Here is a 24,504-nt window from a genome sequence, read left to right as displayed (position 1 = left end):
AGACCGGATCCTTCTGTTCCTTCCCATGTCATCACCTGCAACTGGAAGGAGGGAAGAGAAAATAACTTTGTGCACCAGACTCTTTCAGTAGCTGTCCCAAGGCCCTGAAGTCTCTCTTCATTCCCCTCAGACTACGGGATGTAGCTGGGTTTGCACTGGTGGGGCAGTGTTCTAGTATTAATGAGGACCAGAAGGCCTCCCATCCCCCTAGGGTGAAGTCAGTGTGCTCAGCTCACTCCCTGAAATGCCTGTATACCAACACACGGGAATAAACAGGAGGAGTTAGTAATCTGTGTATGGTCAAGGGATTATGATCTGGTGGCAATTACAGAGACATGGTGGGACAGCTCACATGACTGGAATGTGGTCATGGATGGCTGTGTCCTTTTCAGGAAAGACAGGCCAACAAGGCAAGGAGGTGGAGTTGCTCTTTACGTGAGAGAGCAACTAGAATGTATGGAGTTCTGTCCGGGGGTGGATAAGGAGTGGGTTGAGAGTTTGTGGGTGAGAATCAAGGGGCACGCTAGCATGGAAGATACTGTTGTGGGTGTCTATTACAACTGGGAGAGGAGCACTGCTAGATCAGATCTTCTACTCGCTAACAAGCAGGATCTGGTTGAAGCGGTGAAGGTTGAGGGCAGCCCTTGGCTGCAGCGATCATGAGATGGTGGAGTTCAGGATCTTGTGCAGTAGGAACAGAATGCCAAGCAAGATCACAACCTTGGATTCAGCAGGGCCAACTTCAGCCTTTTCAAGCAATTGCTAGGGGAAATCCCATGGGATAGGGTACTAGAAGGTAAAGGGGCCCAAGATAGTTGGTTTATATTCAAGGACCACTTTTTCAAAGCTCAAGATCGGAACGTCCCAGCGGGTAGGAAATCAAGAAAGGGAGCCAGGAGACCTGCATGGTTAAACAGGGGACTGATGGGCAAACTCAAGTGGAAGAAGAGAGTCTATAGATCTTGGAAGGAGGGGATGGCCACTTGGGAGGACTATAAGACTGTTGTCAGAGGATGTAGGGAGGCAACTGGGAAAGGTAAGGCCTCCTTGGAGTTAAGCCTTGCAAGGGAGGTCAGGGACAGCAGAAAGGGCTTCTTCAAATACATTGCAGACAAAACTGATACTCCCACTGTTGAATGATGCAGGTGCCCTGGTGACACAGAGAAGGTGGAGTTACTGAATGCTGCCCTTGCCTCTGTCTGTACTGCTGGAGACTGTCCTCAGGAGTTCCAGAGCCCTGAGGCCCCAGAGGAAGTCAGGATAAAGGAGGAGTTTTCCTTGGTTGATGAGAACTGGGTTAGGGATCAGTTAAGCAAGCTGGACACACATAAATCCATGGGCCCTGATGGGATGCACCCACAGGTGCTGAGGGAGCTGTCGGAAGTCATTGCTAGACCACTTTCCATCATCTTTGGTAAGTTGTGGGGAACAGGAGAGGTGCCTGAGGGCTGGAGGAAAGCAAATGCCACTCCAGTCTTCAAAAAGGGCAAGAAGGAGGACTCAAGTAACTACAGACAGGTCAGCCTCATCTCCATCCCTGGAAAGGTGATGGAACAACTTATCCTCGGTGCTGTCTGTAGGCATATCAAGGATAAGAGGGTCATTAGGAGCAGTCAGCATGGCTTCACCGAGAGGAAGTTTGACCAACCTGATAGCCTTTTATGAAGACAGCCAGGTGGATAGATGGTGGTAGTGCAGTGGATGTGGTTTATCTTGATGAAAGCATTTGACACCATCTCCCACAGCATCCTCACAGCTAAACTGAGGAAGTGTGGTCTGGATGATTGGGTAGTGAGGTGGACTGTGAATTGGTTGAAGGAAAGAAGTCAGTTGTGGTCAATGGAACAGAGTCTATTTGGAGGCCTGTATCTAGTGGGGTCCCTCAGGGTTGGTACTGGGACCAGTACTATTCAATGTATTCATCAGTGACCTGGATGAGGGAATGGAGTGCACTGTCAGCAAGTTTGCTGATGACACAACACTGGGAGGAGCGGCTGACACCCCAGAAGGCTGGGCTACCATTCAGTGAGACCTGGACAGGCTGGAGAGCTGGGCAGGGAGAAATTTAATGAAATACAACAAGGGCAAGTGTGGAGTCTTGCATCTGGAAAAGAACCACCCCAGGTACCAGTATAAGTTGGGGACTGAGCTGTTGGAGAGTAGCGTAGGGGAAAGGGACCTGGGGGTCCTGGTGGGCAGCAGGATGACCATGAGCCAGCAATGTGCCCTCGTGGCCAAGAAGGCCAATGGCATCCTGGGGTGGATTAGAAGGGATGTGGTCAGTAGGTCGAGAGAGGTTCTCCTCCCCCTCTCCTCTGCCCTGGTGAGACCCCATCTGGAATAGTGTGTCCAGTTCTGGGCCCCTCAGTTCAAGAAGGACGGGGAGCTGCTGGAAAGAGCCCAGTGCAGAGCCACAAAGGTGATGAAGGGGGTGGGACATCTCCCTTCTGATGAAAGGCTGAGGGAGCTGGGTCTCTTGAGCTTGGAGAAGAGGAGACTGAGGGGTGACCTCATTGATGTTCATAAATACATAAAGGGCGAGTGTCAGGAGGATGGAGCTTGGCTCTTCTCGGTGATGTCCAATGACAGGACAAGGGGCAACGGGTGCAAGCTGCAGCATAGGAGGTTCCACATTAACGTAAGGAAAAACTTTTTGCCTGTGAGGGTGACAGAGCACTGGAACAGGCTGCCCAGAGAGGTGGTGGAGTCTCCTTCCCTGGAGACATTCAAAACCCACCTGGACACGTTCCTGTGTGATCTACTCTAGGTGGTCCTGCTCTGGCAGGGGGGTTGAACTAGATGATCTTTTGAGGTCCCTTCCAACCCCTCACATTCTGTGATTCTGTGATCTTTATATTTAGTTTCATTGACAGAAAGGAAGTAGCTTAAATGTTTTTTATTTCCTAAAATGTACCTAAATATTTTTATATCTATTCACATGTTAGGTGAAGTTTTGTCTGTTGTCTTTTTGTGTTTCTCGAATGATCTTTCAAGCCCTGTGTGTATGGTGGCCTTGCTCCCCATCAGCTAGCTTTCCTCAAAAGGGTGGGATGCTGCTTTTCTTGTCTCCACCAGGGCTGTGTTCTAGAGCGGTTTCTTTTTTTTTTTCCTCATGGGCTTGTTAGGGGAAGGAGGTGACTTCTGTTAAGTTAATTTCCATGTTATTCATCCAGCCTCTCTATTTTGTAGCTCTTATTATTGGCTGCTTTTGTGGGCTTTGCAGCTGGCTTTTTCTTAAAGCCTTACGCAGTGGGGGAGTTAATGTTTTGACTTCCAGCTTCTAGTTTTCTTGAGAAAGGCTCACACCAACACCTTCCTCAGAAGGGCTCTGAGGATTACTGTTTCACATGTTGATTGCTTCACTATAATCAGCCTCTGGGGCTTTTTGCTTTGTGTTGATTTCAGCTTTTTCAAATCTGTTTTTACAGCTGCTGTGTGTGTGACTCCAAAGACTTGATGATGTTGATGATCTCAACACAGGGGCTAGGAACAATTCTGCTTCATCCACCAGCATGGGTGACAATGTCATTCTGAAGAACAGAAGTGGTACTTCTGACAGCCACACTGGGGCTCTGGTTTGTTTTTTTACTCCCATTCTTTGAAGCGTTTGGCTGATTTGTATAATTAGCCGAAAAAACGAAGAGCGGTTTTAACCATACCTGGTGTGCACTCGGAACTTGTGTTTACTCCAGTATGAGCTGACCTTTGAGTGTGGGATTGAGCACTTGTGTGGTATGATCCAGCCTGGAGAAGCACCAAGCACCTTTCAGCGGGGAGCAGGTGTAGCTAGATATGTACACTTCTTGCACCATGCCTGAGTACAAGACAGCCTGTGTAACACTTGGCAGTCTTGACATTTGCTATAATCAGGTGATGTTTTACCGAGGGAACATAGTGGAAAATCTTATGCAGCTCTTTGAGCAGTGCCTGCAGCCTTCTGTAAGGTGTGGGGTGTTTGAAGCTGTGTTCGTCTTGGTGGAGAGCTTCCTCTTGTGCAGTTTCTGCTGCTGCTTCCAAAACTCCTGGCCCTGACTATGAAAAACCCTTTCAAGGGACTCGATTTTTATAATGCATCTTGTAAAAATCAGCTAATCAACATGGCTGTGCGAGGAATCATGACTGCAAGAAATCAGTAATTTTTGCACTTTTTAGTTCAGAATTAATTGAAGGCTAAGTTTTCCTTAAGCAAAAAAAGTTATTCTCAGGTACTCATGTACGAATGTAAAGGGAATCCATTTACTAATGTTTACATGTTTCAGAGATGTTTTTTAAGGACTGACCTGGCTAAATAACAATGGAAGTTCCTAGGTAATTAAAAAAAGTAATTATTTATTTCATAATGATCACACGATCTGCATATCTCCATGAAATGCAGGACCTCTCTGTTAGGGTATGCAGGCAGATGGTCAGGCCCTGGCCTGCAGTTTGGGTCACTGAACAGACCAGGAGGAAGGAGTAGACATAACATGAGTGATGGCTGGATGCAGCAGGTAACAGGTAGCTGCTGGACCGCTACAGAGAGCACCCGGGGAAATGGCTGAGCTTCACAGGTGATTGAGGAGGAGCACAGGGACCACCTGGGTCATGACACCTGTTGAGGTGGAGGTGACCCAGTGAGAGGTATCAGAAACACCAAATTTGGCTACAGACATAGCAAGACTGGGCCCAACAGGGAAAAAGTAATTAGAGGAGGGTTATTTTGGGAGGAGATGAGGGTTAGAGAAAGGGAGGGATTAGAGAAGAACAAGCATGGGAACATGGAGAGAAGTCAGAATATGGGCTGGAGGTGCGGAAGCAGGCTGTGATCAGCATGCGTGTCTCAAGCTTTGTGCCTGAGCTCCATCATCTTGTTAGATGATTCCTACCCGTTTGCTGGGTGGGGAGCTCTCTCTTCTGGGCGTGGGATGCACAGAGGCTGAGCAGTGTTCAAGGGACTGTGGATGGGGTGTACATGTGGGTCAGAAGCGGGATGGGGCGTGCGTCTTCCGTAGCATTTCAAACTGGTTGTATTCATACCAAGATGTAGCTGGAATAGCAGAGAGGGGAACATGATACCTGAGAATGATTAGTTCCATGTGGTGCAATTCATGCTTAAAAGCAGATTGTGTTAAATACTCTGTGGGACAGTGTTGGTTTTGTGTTCGCTCTCAAGTGAATTAACCCAGACAGCCCTACTAAAGTCACAGTCTCGATTCTGCCAGACTGAAGGACCTTCATGTGTTTGCTGGGAATGTAATTTATTTCCAATGAAGTGCTATAAAACTGGATCTCTTGAAGGGGAAGTAGTGCTCTTCAGATTGGCTATTCCTGTAACGCCTGCTGTAATGTCTGGTCTCTCCTTCCTGCTGCAGTTCAGCCCCTGCTATCTGTAATTAGGGAATCAGTAAACCCTTTGTCGCCAGATATTTTTGCTGCTGTAGCACTAGCAGATAATGTGCCTTGAAGGGCCAAATCCAGTGTGAAAAACCATTTTGGGTTTTGATGACTTGTGATTTTTTCCCCGCCTTGCTGTTTTTCAGAGGGTTATTTGCCTTTTGCTGTTCCTGTGTATCTGCCTTTTTCCGATGTGCAAGGCCCAAGCATGCTTCCTCCCCCAGCCAGAATAGCACCTGGAGCTCTCCTAACAGCGCAGAGGCAGTGGGCAGTGAGCAGCGGGGCTGTCCTGGGTGGCAGGGCTGGCTGTGGTGGGTTACCAGCTGCCTGCAAGAAATCGTGGGAGCCCCAGTGGACCTGGGGCCGTGTGGTGTGATGTGGGGCTGTAACATCATCATGTGCAGAGTCTGTGGGTGCTTGCGTGTGCAGTCTGGGGCTTGGCTCCTTGCTCCATGCTGGAAAGAAGATGAGGGACCACAAGGGATTCTTGTTCTTACAAGCGGGTGGGAAAGAGGGTGGGTTACGGTTGATTTGGGGAATCAGGACGTAATTCTTGGAGAGAAAGTTGCAAGAACTGTTAGTGAAGACCCAGTGAGGACAAGGCACAAGCTGCTTAACCCGGATGGAGAAGGCAGGCTCAGATGCCTTAAAGAAGCAAAACACTGATTACACCAGAGATGATGGCTGCTCTTTTCTTTGTGGGGCGCAGGTAAGAAAATGCTGAGCAGAAGGACAAGCATCAACACAGGGTTTGGTGAGGCGAGTGAGTGAGAAGAGAAACTCTCACAATCACCCCATGTCATGCTTTGAGCAGACATCCCGGCTGGAGTGGCCAGTGGAGCAGCGAGGGCACTGCCTTGTGGTAGGAGGGTGCACTCCAGCTTAGTTTTACTGATCCCCTGTGGCCCACGTGAGCTGTGTCTTCCAGCAGGGAGCTGAGTCTGCGATGGTACTTCCCAAAGGCACTGAGCTGTAAGCTGGTTCCCTGCACGCTTCACTTTCAGGGCCAAGAGCGTTTCCCTGGGGCAGAGGTAGCCACCCCTGCCGCGGTGGAGGGGCCGTGCAGGGGCTGCAGCTTTGCACCCACTCGAAAGCCGGTTCCAGCAAGGGCTGGGGCTTTGCGCTACTTTTTGCTTCTCTGATTATTTAGCTCAGAAGGGAAGCTGTGGTTGGAGATGCTTTGTTGTTTTGGAGGACTGGGCTATTTCTTTTCAAAAACGTAGGAAATGGATCCGTTCACTCAGGGGAGTGGGAGATGGAGCTATTCCCGCTTCCTCGTATTTGCATTTGTTGCCTCAGTCCCAGCTCACAGCTGCTGGCCCCAAGCAGAGAGCTGCAAACCCCAGCTCAGAGTCAGGCCAGGGCAAGAGCTGGGTTTGGACACCCTCCCAGTAAGCCCCTTCCCTCTGTTCCTCCTGGGCACAGCAGCTTTTCTCTGCCGCTTTTTGGGCACAGGTGATCTGCACTCACTGGTTAGAGAAACGCTCGTTCCCAGTAGGAAGCTGGGAGTGCCTGGGACGTGCCAGCTCCCGCATGTGCTGGGCAGAGGTGCCTGGCGTGTTTTCACTAGCATGCTCCTTCCTCACCTCTCCTGCCTGGGGGCTCGGGGCCGGTGCAGCCATGCAGGGTGGCTCTGCCTTGCACCTGCCTGCGGCTCGGCCAGGGCGTTGGCCATCCTGTAACGTCGGTCTCCACCAGCGTTACAGCACTCGGCACGGCACAGCCTGGGGAAATGGGTGCCTCTTACCTTTCACCTTTGTGCTGCTGCGTGGCTGGGCCGTTGATTGCCGGTTTGCTCAAAGGTGCTGGGTGGGTTGCTGGGCTCGCCTGGCACCAGTGTGTGCTCCAGACCCGCCTCTGTTCAGAGCTGATGGGGTGCTGCGGGCTGCAGTGTGAGGAAAATGAGGTCTGCCTTCCCTTGGGAAGAAAGCCAGGGACAAGCAGCCTGCGCCCTGTTCTCATGGTGGAGGCATCATAAGGCATTTATTTATGCATTGTCACGTGTGGTGTAATGCCCAGGCCCTGGGTGTCCTGGGCTTGGGGTGGATAAGGAATGTCCTGGATCAGTCTGGGGTCGGCATGTGAGTCTGGGCTGCAGGAAGGCAGGCTGAGAACAGCCTTCCCCCACAGCATGCCTTGGGAGGAGCAGAGCTGGGGAGTTTAATGCTTGTGCCTTCGTGCTGGAGGATGTTGTCAGCCTTCAGGTCCCCACGGACACTCGGACCATGACAGTATTTGGCAGCACATGAGAGCTGGCAAAATGGGTTTTGGCCTAAATCTTCAGGCAGCCCCCCCAGCTGCTTGTGACGCACTCCAGCGGGTCCCCAAGCACACATCCCTGGCCATGCAGCCCTCCTGGGGCCCTGCAGGGCTCACAGCTCCAGGCAATGGAACCACAGTTGATGCTTGCTGCTACCCCAGCTCTAGGGAGCAACTGTTCCCAGCTCTTGGTGGGCACCAATTTCCACTGCTGTGTTAAACCTCACATTTAGGTTTGGAAAAAGCGTCTCTCCGATGCTGCTGACCTGAGCACAGCAACAACTCCTGCGGGGACAGAGGCAGCGAGTGCCCCAGAAAACCTGCAGAAGCCCCCATCCTCCTGCTTGGAGGTTGGCAGCCAGTGCCTGGCCTAGGCAGTGGCTGAGGGGGAACAGAAGCCGTGTGAGAGCAGAAGTATCTGTTCATCTGTTGGGAACACTGCTGAGGGAGGTTTGCTGCTGGGTATAGGGAGTAACTGGTATAGGGGAAGAGGCAGTGTGGAAGTTTGGGTCAAAATAGTCCTTATTGGAATTTCTATGTTTTGTTTGAAAACTTCAAATTGTAGCGTAAAAGTGGAAAACGCTTTGTTGTAAACATTAAAGAGTAAAAACTTCCCATGCAGCTTCTCAGGTTCTGGCTTTGGCTTTGAATAGGGTTTTACTGAAAAGCGGGAATTCCCTGCAGAGGAAATTCTCTCTGCTGACCCCAGCAGCCACGGCAGGTCAGCTGCTGTGCCCAGCCCCTGGCCAAGCCAGTGCCCTAGCACTGCCCCAACAGTGCTGCTTCGCTTCCAATCCTCAGAGGAAATTCCAGATCACTTTGGGAGGTGGGTGTTGAAGGTAAAACACCCTTTTGGTCTTCAGCACCAGGAGAGCTGTGACTCTAGGGCTAGCACCTCCTCCCCAGGCTGGGCTCCCTGGCGGGGACAGCCACCGCCTGCCTGGCCTGACGGCAGCAACACCCAGGGTCAAATTCCTACAGGTGCCTGTCATTTACAGGGCCATTAACAATGATCTGAGCCACACAATTAGGGTTTTTTATGCGTTTCCTCTCTGGTTGGGCCTGGGAATCAGGAACGCAGTGTTTCCAGTAGGTATGGAAATACTAGCTGGCACTGGTGCAGTGCTGGAAGATGCTGCACCGGTGCCCTGGCTGGGACGTCCCAGTGCTAGGTGCTGCTTGTTGGTGTCACCCTGCAGATGTGAAAACAGGGACTGTCTCACCCTGCAGTGAGCCAGCAGGAGCAGATTAATGAACAGGCAAATGATGGTCAACATCTGAGCCTGCTGGGGCTGGGAAAACCCGGTGCTTTGTGTCTGCACCTTGAGGACACGCAAGGTGACGGGGCTGGGAAGTCCCTGCAGCAGCAGGGAAAGGCAGCAGGGATGGAGGGGACTGGGAAAAGTTGTCTGGGGGGACAAACAAGGCTGGTTGATGCTGTTATGGAGGGAATGGGGAAAGGCCGTCTGGTGGTGATGGAAGTAAGCGGGAAAGGCCATCCCAGCTGGGGACAGGGAAAGGCTGGGGTGGCCGGAGGGGACTGATGGGGGCCATCCTGGGGGTGCAGAGGGACTCGGGTTGCCATCCTGGTGAGGACAGAGTGGACTGGTAGAGGTCATCCTGGGGGGATGGTAGTGGCTGGCAATGGCCATCCCGGGGGACAGAGAAAAACAGTGGGAGCTGTCCTTGCGGGGACGGAGGACACCGGTGGAGGCCATTCTGGGGAGACGTGAGGTGGCTGGCGATGACCGCCCCGGGGGGACAGAAAGGACTGGGCAAGGCCACGCCGGGGGGGACAGAGGGTACCGGTGGCGGCCGTCCCGGGGCGGGGAGCGGGGGCGGAGGCCGCCGGGGAACGGCACGTCCCGCGCGCAGCCGCCGCCACCTCCGCCCGTGCCCGGTGCCGGCGCCCTCAGACCCCCCGCGTCGCCCGGCCCCGCCCGTGCCCGTAGGTGGGCGGGGCGTGTGCAGAACGCGCCGCTCGGCCCCGCCCCCGCGCCGCCGATTGGCCGAGCGGCGCGCAGTGTGGAGGGGGGGCGTGGCGGCGCGGGGGGGGGGGAAGGCGGCGGGGAGGTGCGGCCGCCATCTTGTGCGTCGCCGGAGCCAGGCGAGCGGCCCGCAGCGTGGAGCCGCCCGACCCCCGCGCTGCTCCCGCCGCAGCCGGCGCCGCAGCCAGGGCCGCTGGCTCCCGCCCGGGAGCGGCGGCGGACGGGGGAGGGGAAGAGCTCGGTGCGGACGGGGCCCCCCCGCGGGCCCGGCGGCGGCCCCTCCTCCCGCTGCCCCTCCCGCCGCTCCTCGCGTCCCTCCCCGCGGGTTTGTGGCGCTGCGCTGGGGGAGGATGAACGGAGGATAAATGGTGCCCAAGGCGGACAGCGGCACCTTCCTCCTCCTCTTCCTCTTGGTGCTGAGCATCACCGAGCCGCTGCGGCCAGGTAGGGGCGGCGGGGCCGGGCGAGAGGCCGGCGGGGCTGGGGGTGCCGGCCCTTCCTCCTCAGCCTGCGGGCGGGTCCCGGGCCCGAAGCCGTGCGGGTACGGGGGGCGCCGGGGCACCCCCGGGGCGGGAGAGCGGGCGGCGGGCCCGGGCGAGAGCCGCCCGCGGGCGCGGGGCCCGGCCGGGTTAGCGTCCGGTGAGCGGCGCCCGTGGAGGTCAGCGCCGGGCGGGTGCGGAGGGGCGCCGGGGCCGTTCCCCTCCCGCCGAGGACGGGGCGCCGGGAGGAGTCCGATTGTGGGGTCGCCGTGGCCCAGAGCCGAGCTCGGGGTTAGTCGGGGCTCAGCCGGCGGCGTCTCTGCCGCTTCATTGTACTGTTGAAAAGAAGTGGGACCTGGCCGAGTCGTGGGGGGAAACGTCGGACCCCTGCGCTGGCTGGCTGGGTCTTGGGAGGGCTGTGAGTTAAAGTAGAAAAATCCATCTTAAAGTTTGAGGGCTTGGGTAGAAAACTGCGTAACCCTACAGGTAGTTAGCAGTGAAAATGTGGTGGCATGATGAAGTTCTCAGGTGCTTCTTTCTTACCCGCTGTTATGTTGTGGGCCTTGGGTGCCCACAAAACAAGACAAAAAAACTGGCTTTCAGAGTGCCATTTGATCATGCCAGAATCATGTTGCATCTCAGTTGGTATGAAATCTTCCTAGTTCTGTTGTTGATTCCTTTAGGGAAATAATCTAATGATAGAGTTTGTGTGGTAGCTGCTAGGCACGGTGCTTTAAAATGTTAAGATGATTAACTTTGGAGAAATGGTTGGTGTTTGGTAGTTGAAAATGACAACTTTTCTAGGTACATCACTCAGTTGGGGTTTCTTTTTGGGTGTTGAGCTTGCTTGGAGCTTGGCAGAGCCCTCGTATCTTGGTCTGCTCTTGCCAGAGAGCATCAATAGCTGAAGTGTGAGGCTGCTTGGAGTGGCTTTGCAGGTTTGGAAACCGTCCTCCCGTCGTACTGTGTGTCTGCTCCTGGGTGGTACTCACTCCTTTGTCAATAGGAGAGTAGGAACGATGGTGTACTTTGAAATCCCCTTGTTATTTCTCTTCAAAATAACTTTTATGATCCAGACTAATAAAACGTAACAGTATTAGTGAACTGCAATTAAGCAAGTTCCTAGTACAGCTGAAATGCAATTGGGTCAGTGTAGGCAGTCTTACTGAAATAACTAACTTAGATGTTGAAACTGCTCGGTGTGTGCCTTGTTTTGTTTTAGCTTGTTTTTTTGGCAGTGCAGTATATATGTAGGGCTTATGATACGCTCTTAAGTAGCCCCCCCTGCCCCCCCAAAATACCCGGAGTTGCTAACCTAGTATTGTTATAGGTAGAGGCTTTTATGTGGGAGAAGATACCTATGTAAAACTGATGTCAAGCAACTTCCTTTATTGCTGGCAGTAAGTGCTACAGACAGCTGAATTGCTGGTTGAAGAGATTCAGCAGAGGTTCATAGCCGTCTGTGTACTTTTACAGGTGGGTCGATTTGACCCTGAACTCTGTTGGTGTTGAGCATTGTAGCCTCCTAGAAATTAGGAAATGGTATTTTCCATATTGTGTTACAACATTTGTTGCTCCAGTTTGGTATCAAATCCCTGTCAGCAGCTGGCGCTTGATGGATGATGACAAGTTTTTCACTGAGGTTTGCTTCTTTAAGGCAAATGAATTTTTTTCACTGGTGCTCTTATGTGTCTGCTTTAGAGATTTGTGGTGCTGTAGCCACACTGGCAGAAGCATCCTTCTTGTGAGCAAACCCTAACTCTCATCTGCTCAGGTTATACACCACTGGCTTTGAAACTTGTAGAATTAGGTTTTCTCTGTGGCAACTCCATATGCATTCCTTGAATTTTGCTCAAACCGTATATATTCCTGAACCTAATGTGGAGTAATCTGTCTGAATGTACTGTTACAACTGGAATTCCTTGCTGTATGAGGAATTTCTGAACTCCCATTTGTGATACACTCATCCATCCTGTTTACTTGGAGGCTCTGGGTGAGTGTGGTGGTTGAGCTGTCCATGGTGATGCCTCTCCTTCCTCCTCGGAAGAGAGCCCATCACTTGAGGGTGGCCTCACATTTTTTGCCAATGTCATTTGCTTTTTAGCTTGCTTCATTTAATATCTTGAATCTGCTGTCTCAAACAGATCACCCGTTTAGTAGATTAACTGGTATATGGGTTGATCCTGAAACAAAAGGTGCAAGTAGGGAAAATCTGGTTCATGCAAGTACAGAGGATGTACAGATCCAAATTTATTATTTTAATCAGTGGTGAAGAAGTCTCCCTTGTCTTTTTTTTTGGGGAGGTTCGTGAATTTCCTTAGAGTATTTGGACTTAGAGTTTATTTTCCTAGTGGTGTTTGTTTTTCTTTTTGCTTCTTTAAACCTGTGTATTGTAGCAATTGTATTACTAGTTTAGAAAGGATGCTTGCAGCTTGCTTAGCTTAAATCTGTACTTGGAGCTATCAAATGAGTGCTGCAGGGTGATGGGAGAGGTTTTATGTACTCTGAGTTGAATGTGTAGTCCCTTCACAATTCACTCCCAGCGAATCAGGCGCCTCTTTGTACTTCCATGTTAATTTGACACTAGCTTTGTATCCGTGTTCTTGCTGTGCTCTTCAGATAAATAAAACCTTCTTTTAAGCCTCCTCAACTGTAGTATCTTTTCAGGCAATCTGAAAGGCTGTGATTTTACGTGGACCTATTTTCTTCTGCATTTAGGGTGAAATGGGTTTTAGTAAATTAGGACAGTAATTAAAATTTCCTTTTTTTCCTGATTTTTCTGTCTTGATTATACAAGTCTATTCTAGGCTACTGCCATCACTAACAGCATCAACTACATCCACATACCATGACATCAGCCCTAGCTGTGGAGACTTGGGCTCCTTGAAGGTACCGTGGGCAGTTAGGTTTGGTTTTGTTTTGTTTTGTTTTAACTCTGAGCCTGTGGACTTTTAATGGTAATTTCGTGCCTTAGAGAATCTCCGCTTGGATTTTTTTGTCCCAATGTTTCCCTCTTTCCCTTTCTGTTTTGACCATAAGCTTCTTATTCTGACTAGTTGCCCGCTTTATAATGCATTGTTGAGAGTTCTCTTTTTTTTTTTTTCTTGAAGTAGTTGTGTTATTCGTGTGTTTGGAAGCTGCTAATGTGAACTGAAGCTGAATGTATCGAACTGCTCCAACTATATGGGTGTACAGTGAAGGACTAACTCAGTATTTCCTTTAAGCACTTACTGAATTGATTATATCTTGTGTTCAGACACTTGTTTTTGGAGATATTTACCACAGTAGGGTTTGGCTTAATAATATCTTTTCCGGGACAACTCAAAACATCTGCTTCAGGTTATCTGACTAGCTGGCTGAGAGCTGTTGTCTTTATGTGATGAAATATATCAGTGGTGTGGTAACTGAGTCACATTAAACTGTACTGGTGCTAGCTTGGACGTAGTCTGAGTTTCTGAACACTAGTGCATTTCTGTCAGTTGTCAAAAGAGCATCAGAGATGTAAATTGTTACAGTTTCAGTTTTGCAGCACAGTTTGAGAATATGTAAGAGGTTCTTGTTTCTGTTAATGTCCCACTGCACAATCGAAAAGCAAAGGTTTTGGTGTTTTTATGTAACATTGTGAACTTAAACAGCCCGGAACGATCAGGATGGCATGTTTCAGAATAGTGTTTAGAGGATTAATTAAGATCATCATCGCTAAAGACAGTAACATGTTTTCATATTTCGCTAACAAGATACTGCTGCTTGCTAATGGAAAACACTTAAACATGGTCAGACTTTTTATTGGATTTTGTAATAGTGGTTTAGTACAGAGCCTTGTGAATGTAGGTCATCAGGCTTTCTTATTAGAGCATTTGCCAGGCAGCTAAAAGCCAATTGAGTTCTTGTTCTTGCAGCTTTTTTTTCCTCCACTTCAAAGCTAGCTAGAGGAAATAATTTTATTACCCAAGTTCTGTTTTTAAAAATTTTGCACAACTGAACTAATCAGCAGTGCTTAGAAAGACTTGCCAGCGCAAGTGGTCTAATTAAAAAGCCCCACAACTTTAGCTTCAAGTTTGAACTCTTCATACACTTTGGTGCTTGCTTGTACGCGGCTGGCAGTTACGCTCTTACCGATGGGGTGTTGGTGTCTTGACACAACACAATTGACAAGTGTGTTTAAATTGCCAGCCCTTTCTTGTGCCTTAGTCGGGTCTTAAATACAAGGCAGAGCTCCAGGGAGCAGAAGTCTAAACAAACCCACAATCGACATTGTTTCAAGGTGGTCTGCTTGTGTGCCGTGGCTGAATGTGTCTGGTGTTGGCTGGTTGAATTGTATTGGTTAATTCAATTGGAGACCCAAATATGTCAGTCCTAAAATGTGACCTGGGCCCAGCGTTCCTTTGCTCTAAAGGGTAGGCAAAAAGAAGCCCTTATTTTGCTGCTTGTTCACTGTCTCTACCTTGGCGAGAGCTGTGGTGAGTAATATTTATTTGGTTCCATGGTGTTGCTGACTACAGTCCCTGTCTTTGTGTTCAGCTGAATTCCCAAGTGAGGGCTTCCAGGTGTGAGGGGCAGGAGGGGCTTTGTCACGCTTGGTCAGTTAGGTTTGCTGAAAGTAGGCTTGGCCTGTCTTCCAGTCTTCTGTTCCCCCCTCATCCCCTTACTACTTAATCTACTGGTTTTAGGTTGTGGGTTTTTTTTCTTCCTAGTGTTGCATATTAGTGTGCTCTCTTCTGCTGTTCCTGTGCTTTGCTGTTCTTACAAGCTGCAAAGTGAGGCTGATGGATTTGAAAAGGCTTTCTTGTGGCTGCTGTCAGTGTAGCAGACAGGCAAGGCAGAAGGTTTCAGACCTTATTAGCAGGTCTGATAGTTTAAGACTGGTAATTTCTGATGTTAATTATAAGGCAGAATTTTTGAGATGCGAGTGGGTTTGCTGCTAGTCGTGGCTATGAAGTAAAGGAGAAGAAAGCAGTCAGTAGGCAGAGGGCTGTTGGCATGCATTGCTCTGGTTCTGGGAAGTAATAAACAGAAAGGGAACTTGGGGCTTTGCGAACATGTGACTGCTATGTCCCCATGGCAGGTTTGGGAGTAGAGGAAGATGAGGCCAGAACAGCAGAAGTGGTGAAGAGAGCACTGCTGCAGCCTGTCTCTGTAGTGGGAGGAGGCCACTGTAGAAGTGCTGCTTCTTTCTCAGTAGTTAGAGGAAAAGGCACAGCTAGCTTGGAGAGAGAGGAGTTTTAGATACTAAGTATGAAAGATATAAAATCCCCTAGTGAATGTCAGAAAACCAGCCAAGACTTCAATGAATAATTCTGTCCCCTGGAATTAGCTTTGTTAGGGCTGGTTTTGATGTCGAATTGTAATGCAAGAGTAGTAACTACTCTGTGGTCCATCTTTGAGTGATGCCTGGGTCTCTGGGTTTTTACATGGTGATTTGTTGCAAATTTTATAAGGTCTCATTTCATCCTATGGGATGCATATAAATAACTTCTTTCGTGATGAACAGAACTTGCGGTTGCCCTCGCGTTGGCAAGGGCATTGTGCCACGCGGAGCCTGCATACCCCGAATTGAGCTTCTGGTTCTGAAGTGTGGCCAGAGCAGAACCTGCAAACAGCTCAGTGGCATCACCGCTCCTGCCCTTCAGGGTAGGTGGGTGCTTGAGTTTGTTTTGTATTTTAAAACAAACTAAGTGTGTGAGGGGTTCTTGCACTGGTACCCAGAGCAAGGAAGTCCTTGAGATAGAAAAGAAACAGATCATGGCTAATGGCAGGCTTGATGAGAGGCTCTGCTGATCTTGGCCTGTATGATCTTAAGGGCTAAGCTGTGATGAGGAAAACGTGCTAATCTTTTGTTCTGTGTGGACTGATAGAAAGTTATGGCTAGAAATGGTACTAAGAGATTGGGTTGTCTGTCTTCCTGTCCCAAAACAAAACCTGTAAACCCAGGCAATTCCTAAGGATATGTGTCTAGCACATTTTTGATGATTTCCTGTGATAGAGACTCCAAATTCTTTTGGTAAGTCTAGTTGCCAGTCTGTTGCATGTTCTGCAGTTGCAGCTTATTATTCCCGTCTAAATAGTGTCGTGCATGTGTTCCTCTTATGCTACAGTTTTAAAGAACAGATTGACAGTTTTCCAAGACCGTTCAGGTGCCAGGACCCACCAGGTTTTCAGCAGTGATAAGTGTGGTGGGTGCCTGGCCGTGCCCGTTTCTTCCTGCCTTTCCACTCTCTGGAAGGGTTTATGTACCATTCAAGATCCATGCATGGCCGGCTCACGCTTTTTCCAGGAGTCGTTTTGTAAAGGACCTATTGAGTCAAGGAGAAATCGCAGATCATGTAATGAAGTCATTGATTAGCTGTAGCAGAACTCTAGCAACCGAGTTGCTTAAAAACGTGAGTTTGGGATTAACCTTTAATTCACATTCCCCAACCTGTGAAATCCTCTGGCACCTTGTGGTTACCTGTGAAACTTCTAATTTTGTCTTTGTATTAAAGGGTCAGCCTGCTAAGTCTGTGTTTGATGAATGGCATTTTAATGGCATTTGCTATATGGAGCTCCTAAGGAAGTTATTAGTGTTTGATACCTATCATTTAGATTATTTAGAAATACAGTTTTAAGTTGAATGGAAATTGATAGTTGCCCCATTAACTATAGCTAAACAAAATAACATTCAGCTTCCTAGTTAATTAAAATTGTTGATCTAACAATGATATTTAGCTTCTGTTTTGTTTATTGGTTAGTGCTTGACAGTTGTCAGCAAGCTAGGTGTGTGGAAAGGTAGAATTAGCTTTTGGTGGCTGCTCTTGGGACATTCCCTCCTCTTTTGTCCTTTAACTTACTGATTTTTCTTTATCATATTTACATTTGTGTTACATTTTTTTCCTGTATTGTCTTCTCTTTCATATACGTCCTCTGCTGTGCTTCCTTATACCTTTCCCACTATGAGACCAGTTATGTGAGATAGTGAGATTATTTGAGAACCAAAGGTAGTAGAAAAATGGGATTAAGTGCTGTTTCTGATAGAACGATGCTGGGTGTTCTGGGCTGGCTGGAACTGTATTTTCTTGGGGGAGCTTCAGATGTCGCTTTGAAATGCTGAAGCCTCCATCACCTTGTGTTTTGACACTCACATTTGCATTGCAGAGTGGGCAGTACCACAGCAGCTGAGGTTTGAAGTGGGTGAGCGCAGCCCTTAGATCTGCGTGGAGGGAGGTCAGCTCCAGCCCGGAGTGTGGCTCTCCCAGCCCAGCTCTGACCTCAGATCTGGGGGAAGATAGATGGGGTGATACAAGGGTAGGTGTCAAGCATCACCTTTGCATGAGTGAGAATTTTACATAAAACTGAGTTAGTGTTGTCCTTTAGTATCTGTATGATTTGTCTGTGCTAATATATCTTTAGCAATTTAAATAAAAAGAGTTCTTCTGACTTAAAAGTAACATGTCGTCTTTTATACACTTTAAAAGAAAACAAATAATCCCGCATCTAACACCTGCTTGGTTTGAGTTTGTGCCCAAGTAGCATTTTGCCTTGTGTGTGCTAAACTTCTAAAACATGTTCCAACTTCTTTAAAACTAGAGATGGTCAAAGCTGCATTTGTGTTTTCTCTCTGTTGAATTTGTGAAATTTTGTTATGCTTAAATAACTCTTTACTGATTGAAATGCAGTAACATAGATGTACTCTATTAATGAGATCTTGGAAAAATCTTTAGGAAAAATCAGGAATCTTGCGGGAGTGAGATCCAAGTGCAAAGACTTGATCAGAAGCATCGTCCTCCCTCAATTCTGGTAGTAAGTTGGAGAGAAGTGGTTCAAGGATGCTATAGTATATGAGTGCTCCTCTGTGTCTTTCTGAGCAATAATGGAGTCAAATGTAATTTTTCTATTGATGGAACAGCTAAAAAATGGCAGAGATCAAGTTTCATGGTATAGTACCTGACACGTGTGCATAATAGAAGCTGGTTGAAGAGCTGAAGAGCACTGGTAGTACTTGAGCTGTTAGAAGGTGTGGGGAAAGAGAAAACTACTCTTAAAGGGTTAAGTGTCTTATAAAATCAGTTGGATTTTTATTTGCTGACTTCTGATAAAACTGTTAAACTTAGAGGTTTGATATGTGAAATTTTTGTTCAGGTATTTGTTTTACCATGGAAGAAGAAAGCACTTGTACAATGTAGACAAACACAGCAGTGACTAATGTTGGCTTCGTTCCTGCCATGTTCAGCTTCAGTTGAGCAGGGGAATGCTATTCAAAGCATGAGCCATTTGCTCCAGCACACAACAGCCACTGCACCAGCTACTGTGCAAAGGATAAAATGAGTTTTCCATATTTGAGGCCAAAATATTTCTGTATATCAAATTTTTGCTTTTAATTGTCCTAGGTGCTTGCTCATCAAGTCTTGTACAAGAGGTGAAGAAAAAATACGAAACAGGAGCAGAATCTTTTTTTAGTGTGACCTGCATTTGAATAGTGCTCATGTGCAGGTTTCCTGTCTCCCTGAATTGTTAGATTCTTGTTTAAGATCCCGACTTTCCTTAGGGCCTTGTAGGGAGCTTCTTCCATGTTCATTTGGTTTTGAAATTAAGAAATGGTGTTAGTTTTTGGAGAGTGGAGTGATTAAAAATATCTGATTTCATAGGTAGGATTTTGTCACCTGTTTGGCATTAAAGAGTATTACAGTTCCTCGTGTTTTAATTCAGCAAGGTATTCTAAATACACACTTGGCCTTAAATTGTGTATTTTCATTAGATTTGTTTGGATTGCTCACATGCTGAAAGTTTTTAAGGATATGTTTAAATGCTATTGAATCGTGTACTGGGAAAACAAAGATACTAACCATTTGTTTTCCTGCAAAATAGGAGCATGTGTTGTCTTGTTGAAAGTAAATGGGCTTGCTAACTAATACTGCTGAAATCTGGCAATTCCTACTTTCAATTTGATGTTGGCTACAAATTAGCCTTGATTGCTCTGACAGTTCTTGAATTGCTGCTATCGTGTTTCATCTGGATAATCTTCTTGTTGAAACCTGATCTAAAGAAAATACGAGTATCGTTCATATAAAACTTTGGATTTTTTTTTTTTTTCCCTCAGTGGAAAACTCTGATCTCTAGAGTATTTGTTGGTGTTTAGCGAATTTTTTTTTTTTTTTTTTTTTTTTTGACACCTACAGTTTATGTGGTCAAAGGAAATACAGCTTCTTTCCCTGGTGATCCTTCCTTCTTAAGCAAAAACTCTTTTGCATAGGAGCAAATATTGGTCCAAACTGACTTGATAGGATGTGTACTTTTCCTAATCCTGAGAATAGAGTTGGATGGAAGAGGAGAGGAACTATGTCACATGCTTAGATTTTTTGGTGTAATTTTGGTTAGGCAGCTACCAAGTAATAGCTTAAGATATAGAAGTGCTTTCTAGATTACTTTTATCAGTAGTTTCTCTGTATCGCTTTTTAGAGGCTTTCAGCAAGCAGCTTGTGCAGAGACCATCAGAAATTGGGGGGACAGGGGGGAGGAACATTCCTGGTATTCGAGTACTTCTGATTACCAGACTGGTCCTTCTAGGGCTGCTGGCACAGCTCTGTAGTTCTGAACATCCCAGAGGTGACTCTGAAATGTACTGGAGATTGTATCGGTGAAGGACTAGTGCTGATGCCTCCTCCTGAGAGGAAGGAGGTGGTACAGGTAATGCTGAAAACTTGTGAAGACAGAGCTGAGAACCAGATGCTTTTCCTTGTTCAGAATGACCCCAGCTTTGTGAAGAACTGCAAATGAGCAAGAAGAGTATGTGTACATTAATATGATGGTTTAGAGTATTTAGATGCAATGGAGTATGAGGATGTTGTGGTAAAAGCTGTGTTTATAAGAAGGTGAAGTTTTGAGGTGAGGGTTGAGGATGGAATCTGGAAGTAGCTAAGCTGAGGTACCCAGGTAGTTTTAAGTATTTGTAGTGTATGCAGGATAATCTGTCTGTCCAAACCTGCTCTTTTCTGGACAGAACTGATGACTTGCTCAGTATTTCACTAGTGATGTCATTCTTAATGGACTTTTTCTCTGTTGCTGCGTTTGTTGGGAGAAATAATATGTTGTGTGCGTGACTGTATTTAAAATCTATATGAGGAATAGTGCTATTTTCTTTAGTACCCATGTGCACGTTTCATAAGTAGCAGGGTTTAATGAAACCTGGACTCCAGTGGGCTTGTCCTCTATGTCCCTTCTACTTCCTCCACTGTAGTACCCTTGCCTGACACTACTGATTTAATAAGGCCACATCTTCCCCATGTCCCTGCTGTCTGCCCACAGTATGTCATCTGGCACGAGGAAGCTGGGAGTCCCATGGGCTCTTGTGCGAGGGTTGTTACCCCAGCTCACCACGTCCCTCCGCTGCCAGCTGGGAAGCCACCCCAGCCTGGTGACTGCGAGGCGCAGGTGTGCGGGCAGGCTGCCCGCTGCTGAACAGTGCAAACCATGCAGGGGGTTTCCTGACCTCCAAAGTTCATGATGGCCATCATTTCTTCCCTTATGCTGGCTCTAGGCTTTCCAAAACTTGCACTGCACACTGTATTCTTCTGGTCTTGACTTCTTTCTTAAGTTTGCTTGAAATTGTTTTGTGACTTTAACTGTAAGGTGTGATTGGCACTTTCACTGATCCACTTACTGCGGGCTTTCTTTAGGGAAAGGGTCAAAAATTTGGTGCTGCACAGGTTTAGGTCACTTGTCACTGTTGTACTAAAACACTTAAGTCCCACCTAAGGCTGTACAAAACATCTGAAGTCCTGAACAAGGTTATTAGTATAGAGGAACTGTAGGCTTTAATTTTGAGCCATATTAAGAGGTTCTCAAGTACCTGTGACTTTGGTTTTGTTTGTGCTGAGTGCTCTTTGTGCCAGTGCTGTATTTTGCTTTTCCCTTCTGCCTATTTCTGCCTATTTACTTGCTATCATAATACAAGTTTCTTAGCGGGGAGAAAAATGCAAGCCTGTTCCTTAGCTGGTATCCTCACTGCTGTGAAAATAAACTGGTTTTTGGTCTGGAACACTGCATTTCCTAGTTCACAGTATTCTGTCTGTTTAGTTCAAGTAGCAAGTTTTGTTTTCTGTTTGGTTTTAGTTGTACTGCGGAATTGGGAAATACGGTGGGTTTTTTTGTGTGGTTTTTTTTTTTTTTCCTGATTCGGTATTAGGAATAAGTGTGCACATTCACAAAGCACAAAGTCTGTATTTTCTAGGTCTTAGGAAATCATAGCCAGAGTTCCCATTCAAGAAGCTCTGATGTTGCTGCTTTGGCTGAATGCTGGGTCTCTTATGCTGCCTTAGCTTTTTTGTTGTTGTTGTTTTGATTTTTCTTTTTTTTCATCCTTACTGGCATTGAGTGTGCCCTCCAGACAAAGAGCAGACAATGAATTGCAGTGAGTGACACTTGTGAGCAAGGAGAAACTGGGTCAGTTCCAAGCTCGTGCAGGGTGTAGGTATAATATCAATGAGAGAGGGTGAGGGGAAGGAAACTGCTACCATTCCTTACTGTGCTGTAAAATCTTCTGATGGATGTTAGGGTCATCTAGCATAACTTACTGTGACAGAACACTGAGTAATACAGAATGTTCATTAGAGTTATTCATTAAGGATTTACAGTTTTCGGCTGGAGTGCTGTCACAATTTTAATTACTTCATGAAACTGCATGCTGAGGTCATGCAGAAAATGCCGATGCTTCTAATGGTGTTGTTTTGGTTTTTTTTGAAACTGATGTATTCCTACTAAATGGGATTATAACTTCAGAATCTGTCATTTTCAGGAGCTGGAATTAAATTTGAGAATAGGTATGAGTTGTGCTTGGCTATGTGTATAGCACAAAGCCCCCCCCCCCTTTTTTTTTTCCTGGGCTCTGTGCTATGCGCTGTTGCACTTTCATACCTTCCTGTGCATACTCAGGCCATGATGAACCAAAGCTACATGACCTAAGGATCGTGCTTAGGCACGTTTTCAGTAGCAGGGATGAATAGCCGAGCATTGTATGTTCTGTGGAACTGAACATGTAAATGGAGTGCTCTGTTCTTCTATAGCTTTTTAATTCTTCTGTAGATTTTTATTTTTAATTATTCTGTAGGCTTTTAATTTGAAGAACAGTAAACAGAACCAATTCTACTGAGAAACTTTAAGTAATAGACTTAATCTATGGAATGGATAATTGTCCAGTGACTTGTGAGCTTCACAAATAGTTTTCTTTTCTGAAAATAAGTTAGTGTTAGCACAGTCTGTTTTTCTCCTACTGTGGCTTGCTATAAAGTACTGTATGTACTCGCTCTGCTACACTGAATGCAGCAGTGGGTGTGGTAAGGATAAATTTAAAAACATCTAATGAAAGTAACATTCACCAAGTGACATAAAGAAACCTGCTGGAAGATGAATGCATAGTGAAAGCTTCTCCGAGGTCTGGAGCTGAGGGGAAATACCGTTTAGGTATGGCTTCACTTGCCTGAGCGCAGAGCCTTTGCGTGGGATCAGGGATACCTCGCAGACAAGTTACAAACAAGAAAACCTGTTCAAAGGCTGTGTCAGAACACCCTTAAGTGCAGTTTGTAGTGAGCTTCTCTGTCACTGAAAGCTGTTCAGCAACTGACTTCTGTCCACCACGAGCTGAGGCCGGGCTGGACTGCCATGCTCTTTACAAGGACGTAAAGGAGTTTTGTGTGAGATATGGTACCTGCTCAGGTGAGCTTCACCTATGAACTTGAGAGAATTCCAAATTATGAAAACTCCTTTTCAAGTGCAGGGTACTAGTTTAAAGACATTTTTTCCACATCATGTTCTGAGGATTAAATTAAGGAAATCATTGTGGAGGTGTTGTATTGGGAATATGAAGAACATTTTAAAGTTTCAGATACTTCAGTAAATACCAGTCTAGGGAAATACTGGTTGTGTTATGCTTCCTCTTGAGCATAAATACTAGATATGGAGCTGTATGTGTTTTTGTGATGATGATGGGTGTGGTGTTCCTTTTGGTTTTTGTTTCTGATACTTGTTTGCAGGCATACCTTGAGCAAAATCTCCAGGAGCTAAGAACTTAAGGAGTTAGGCTTCATGCTGAAGATGCTAGGATCTGGTCGGGCTCATAGAGTTTAGCATGGGTCAGGTTTTACAGAAACAGCAATTTAAGAAAAAAGCAATTTTCAATTTGAGTAAACATTCTTAAATGTGTTAAAATATGAAATGATAGTGCAGCATGTAGGTACAGGTCTTATATTTTATAATACTAAGCCTACATACTTAAGTTAAGAAAGACCTGTTGGACAAGTTAAAATCTGAATAAGAAGAGTTACTGGCCTAAGCATTTGCAGTTAGTTTTTGTTAGTTCTTAATCACCTTTTAATAGCTGTGATTGCCTCTTGAAATCTGAATGGAATATTCTCTTACAGGTTGGTTTATCTGTTTTGGTACAATGAGTGACTTACAGAGAAAGCATGAAGTATTTTTGTCTTCTGTTTTCCTGCAGTCTGTAAAAAATGAGGCCAGAGAATCCTCCAAATCCAGCCTTGAGAAACGTGACCAAAATAAGTAAAATACGTGAGGTACACACAAAACTGCCATTCTTTGTTAAAAGCTTATGTGCAAAACCAAACTATGTACTTCGAGCTTATCTTTTCCAATACGTGCATTTTAGAGTAATAGCTCCTAACTGAAATAACATTAAATGCTGGGTTTGTACATTTAATCAAATTTAAATTTCCATACAAATGAAGCACAGCAGACAAGAACAAACAATTAGTGTAGCAAATGAAAAGTGGCATTTCTTTGTATTAAAATCTGGAATAGATTCAAATCTGTACTTCTGTGTAAACTCTAAAACATAACATGCATTTGTAGTCTTAACTAACAAAAGAGTATCTTAATGTGTCCGACTCCACTGACTGGTGAGTCTCTTTGTTACAGAGAAATCAAGTAATTGCAACTAGAAAAACTCAAACTTCCATAATCGGTGATGGCAGTCACTTAGTTTAATCTCTGTATCAAAGCACTCTCCTGAATGGAGACGTATTTTGGAGGCTTTAGTTTAGGGCTCTGGCTCCTCATCTGTACCTCTTAAAATGTGAATTGCCAAGACATCGTGGTTTTTGTAGCGCTGGTAGTTTGTACACCAGAGTTAGGAACATGTGGTTTGTAAGTAAGGGGAATCTTCTGTTTGTCAGGGATACGTTTCTGCTTTAGGAGAGATCTGGCTTTCTAGTGTTCCTTTTTCCACTGGTTTCTGTAATGATAAACTTCAATGTCTTGAAAAGATAAGGCTGAAATTTAGTTTTCGAAAACTTTGATGTGTTCGTCTAATGCTTTACAGGAGATGTTTATTATATGTACCCGAGACAGGGCCTCTGGCATTTTTATTGGATGTAGTATTTCTTCGGGCTGAATTCCTTTTTTATCTCTGTCTGAATTGA

General features: G+C 46.5%; 1 protein-coding gene across 2 annotated transcripts in view; it reads left to right on the top strand.

The window, feature by feature from the left end:
* Nucleotides 1-9,985: 9,985 nt before the first annotated feature.
* Nucleotides 9,986-24,504, top strand: part of DGCR2 (DiGeorge syndrome critical region gene 2) — a 45,273-nt gene continuing 30,754 nt past the window's right edge. For both annotated transcript variants that reach the window (XM_086473923.1, XM_086473924.1), the window contains exon 1: nt 9,986-10,064. In XM_086473923.1, the coding sequence (XP_086330049.1) occupies nt 9,986-10,064 (79 nt within the window). The remainder of the gene's footprint in view (nt 10,065-24,504) is intronic.

Source organism: Leptosomus discolor, chromosome 16 (genome assembly GCF_034619465.1).
Source record: "Leptosomus discolor isolate bLepDis1 chromosome 16, bLepDis1.hap2, whole genome shotgun sequence".
Lineage (NCBI taxonomy): Eukaryota > Metazoa > Chordata > Aves > Leptosomiformes > Leptosomidae > Leptosomus > Leptosomus discolor.
Note: the sequence above shows the minus strand (reverse complement) of the source record. Positions and strands in the feature narration are given on the sequence as shown.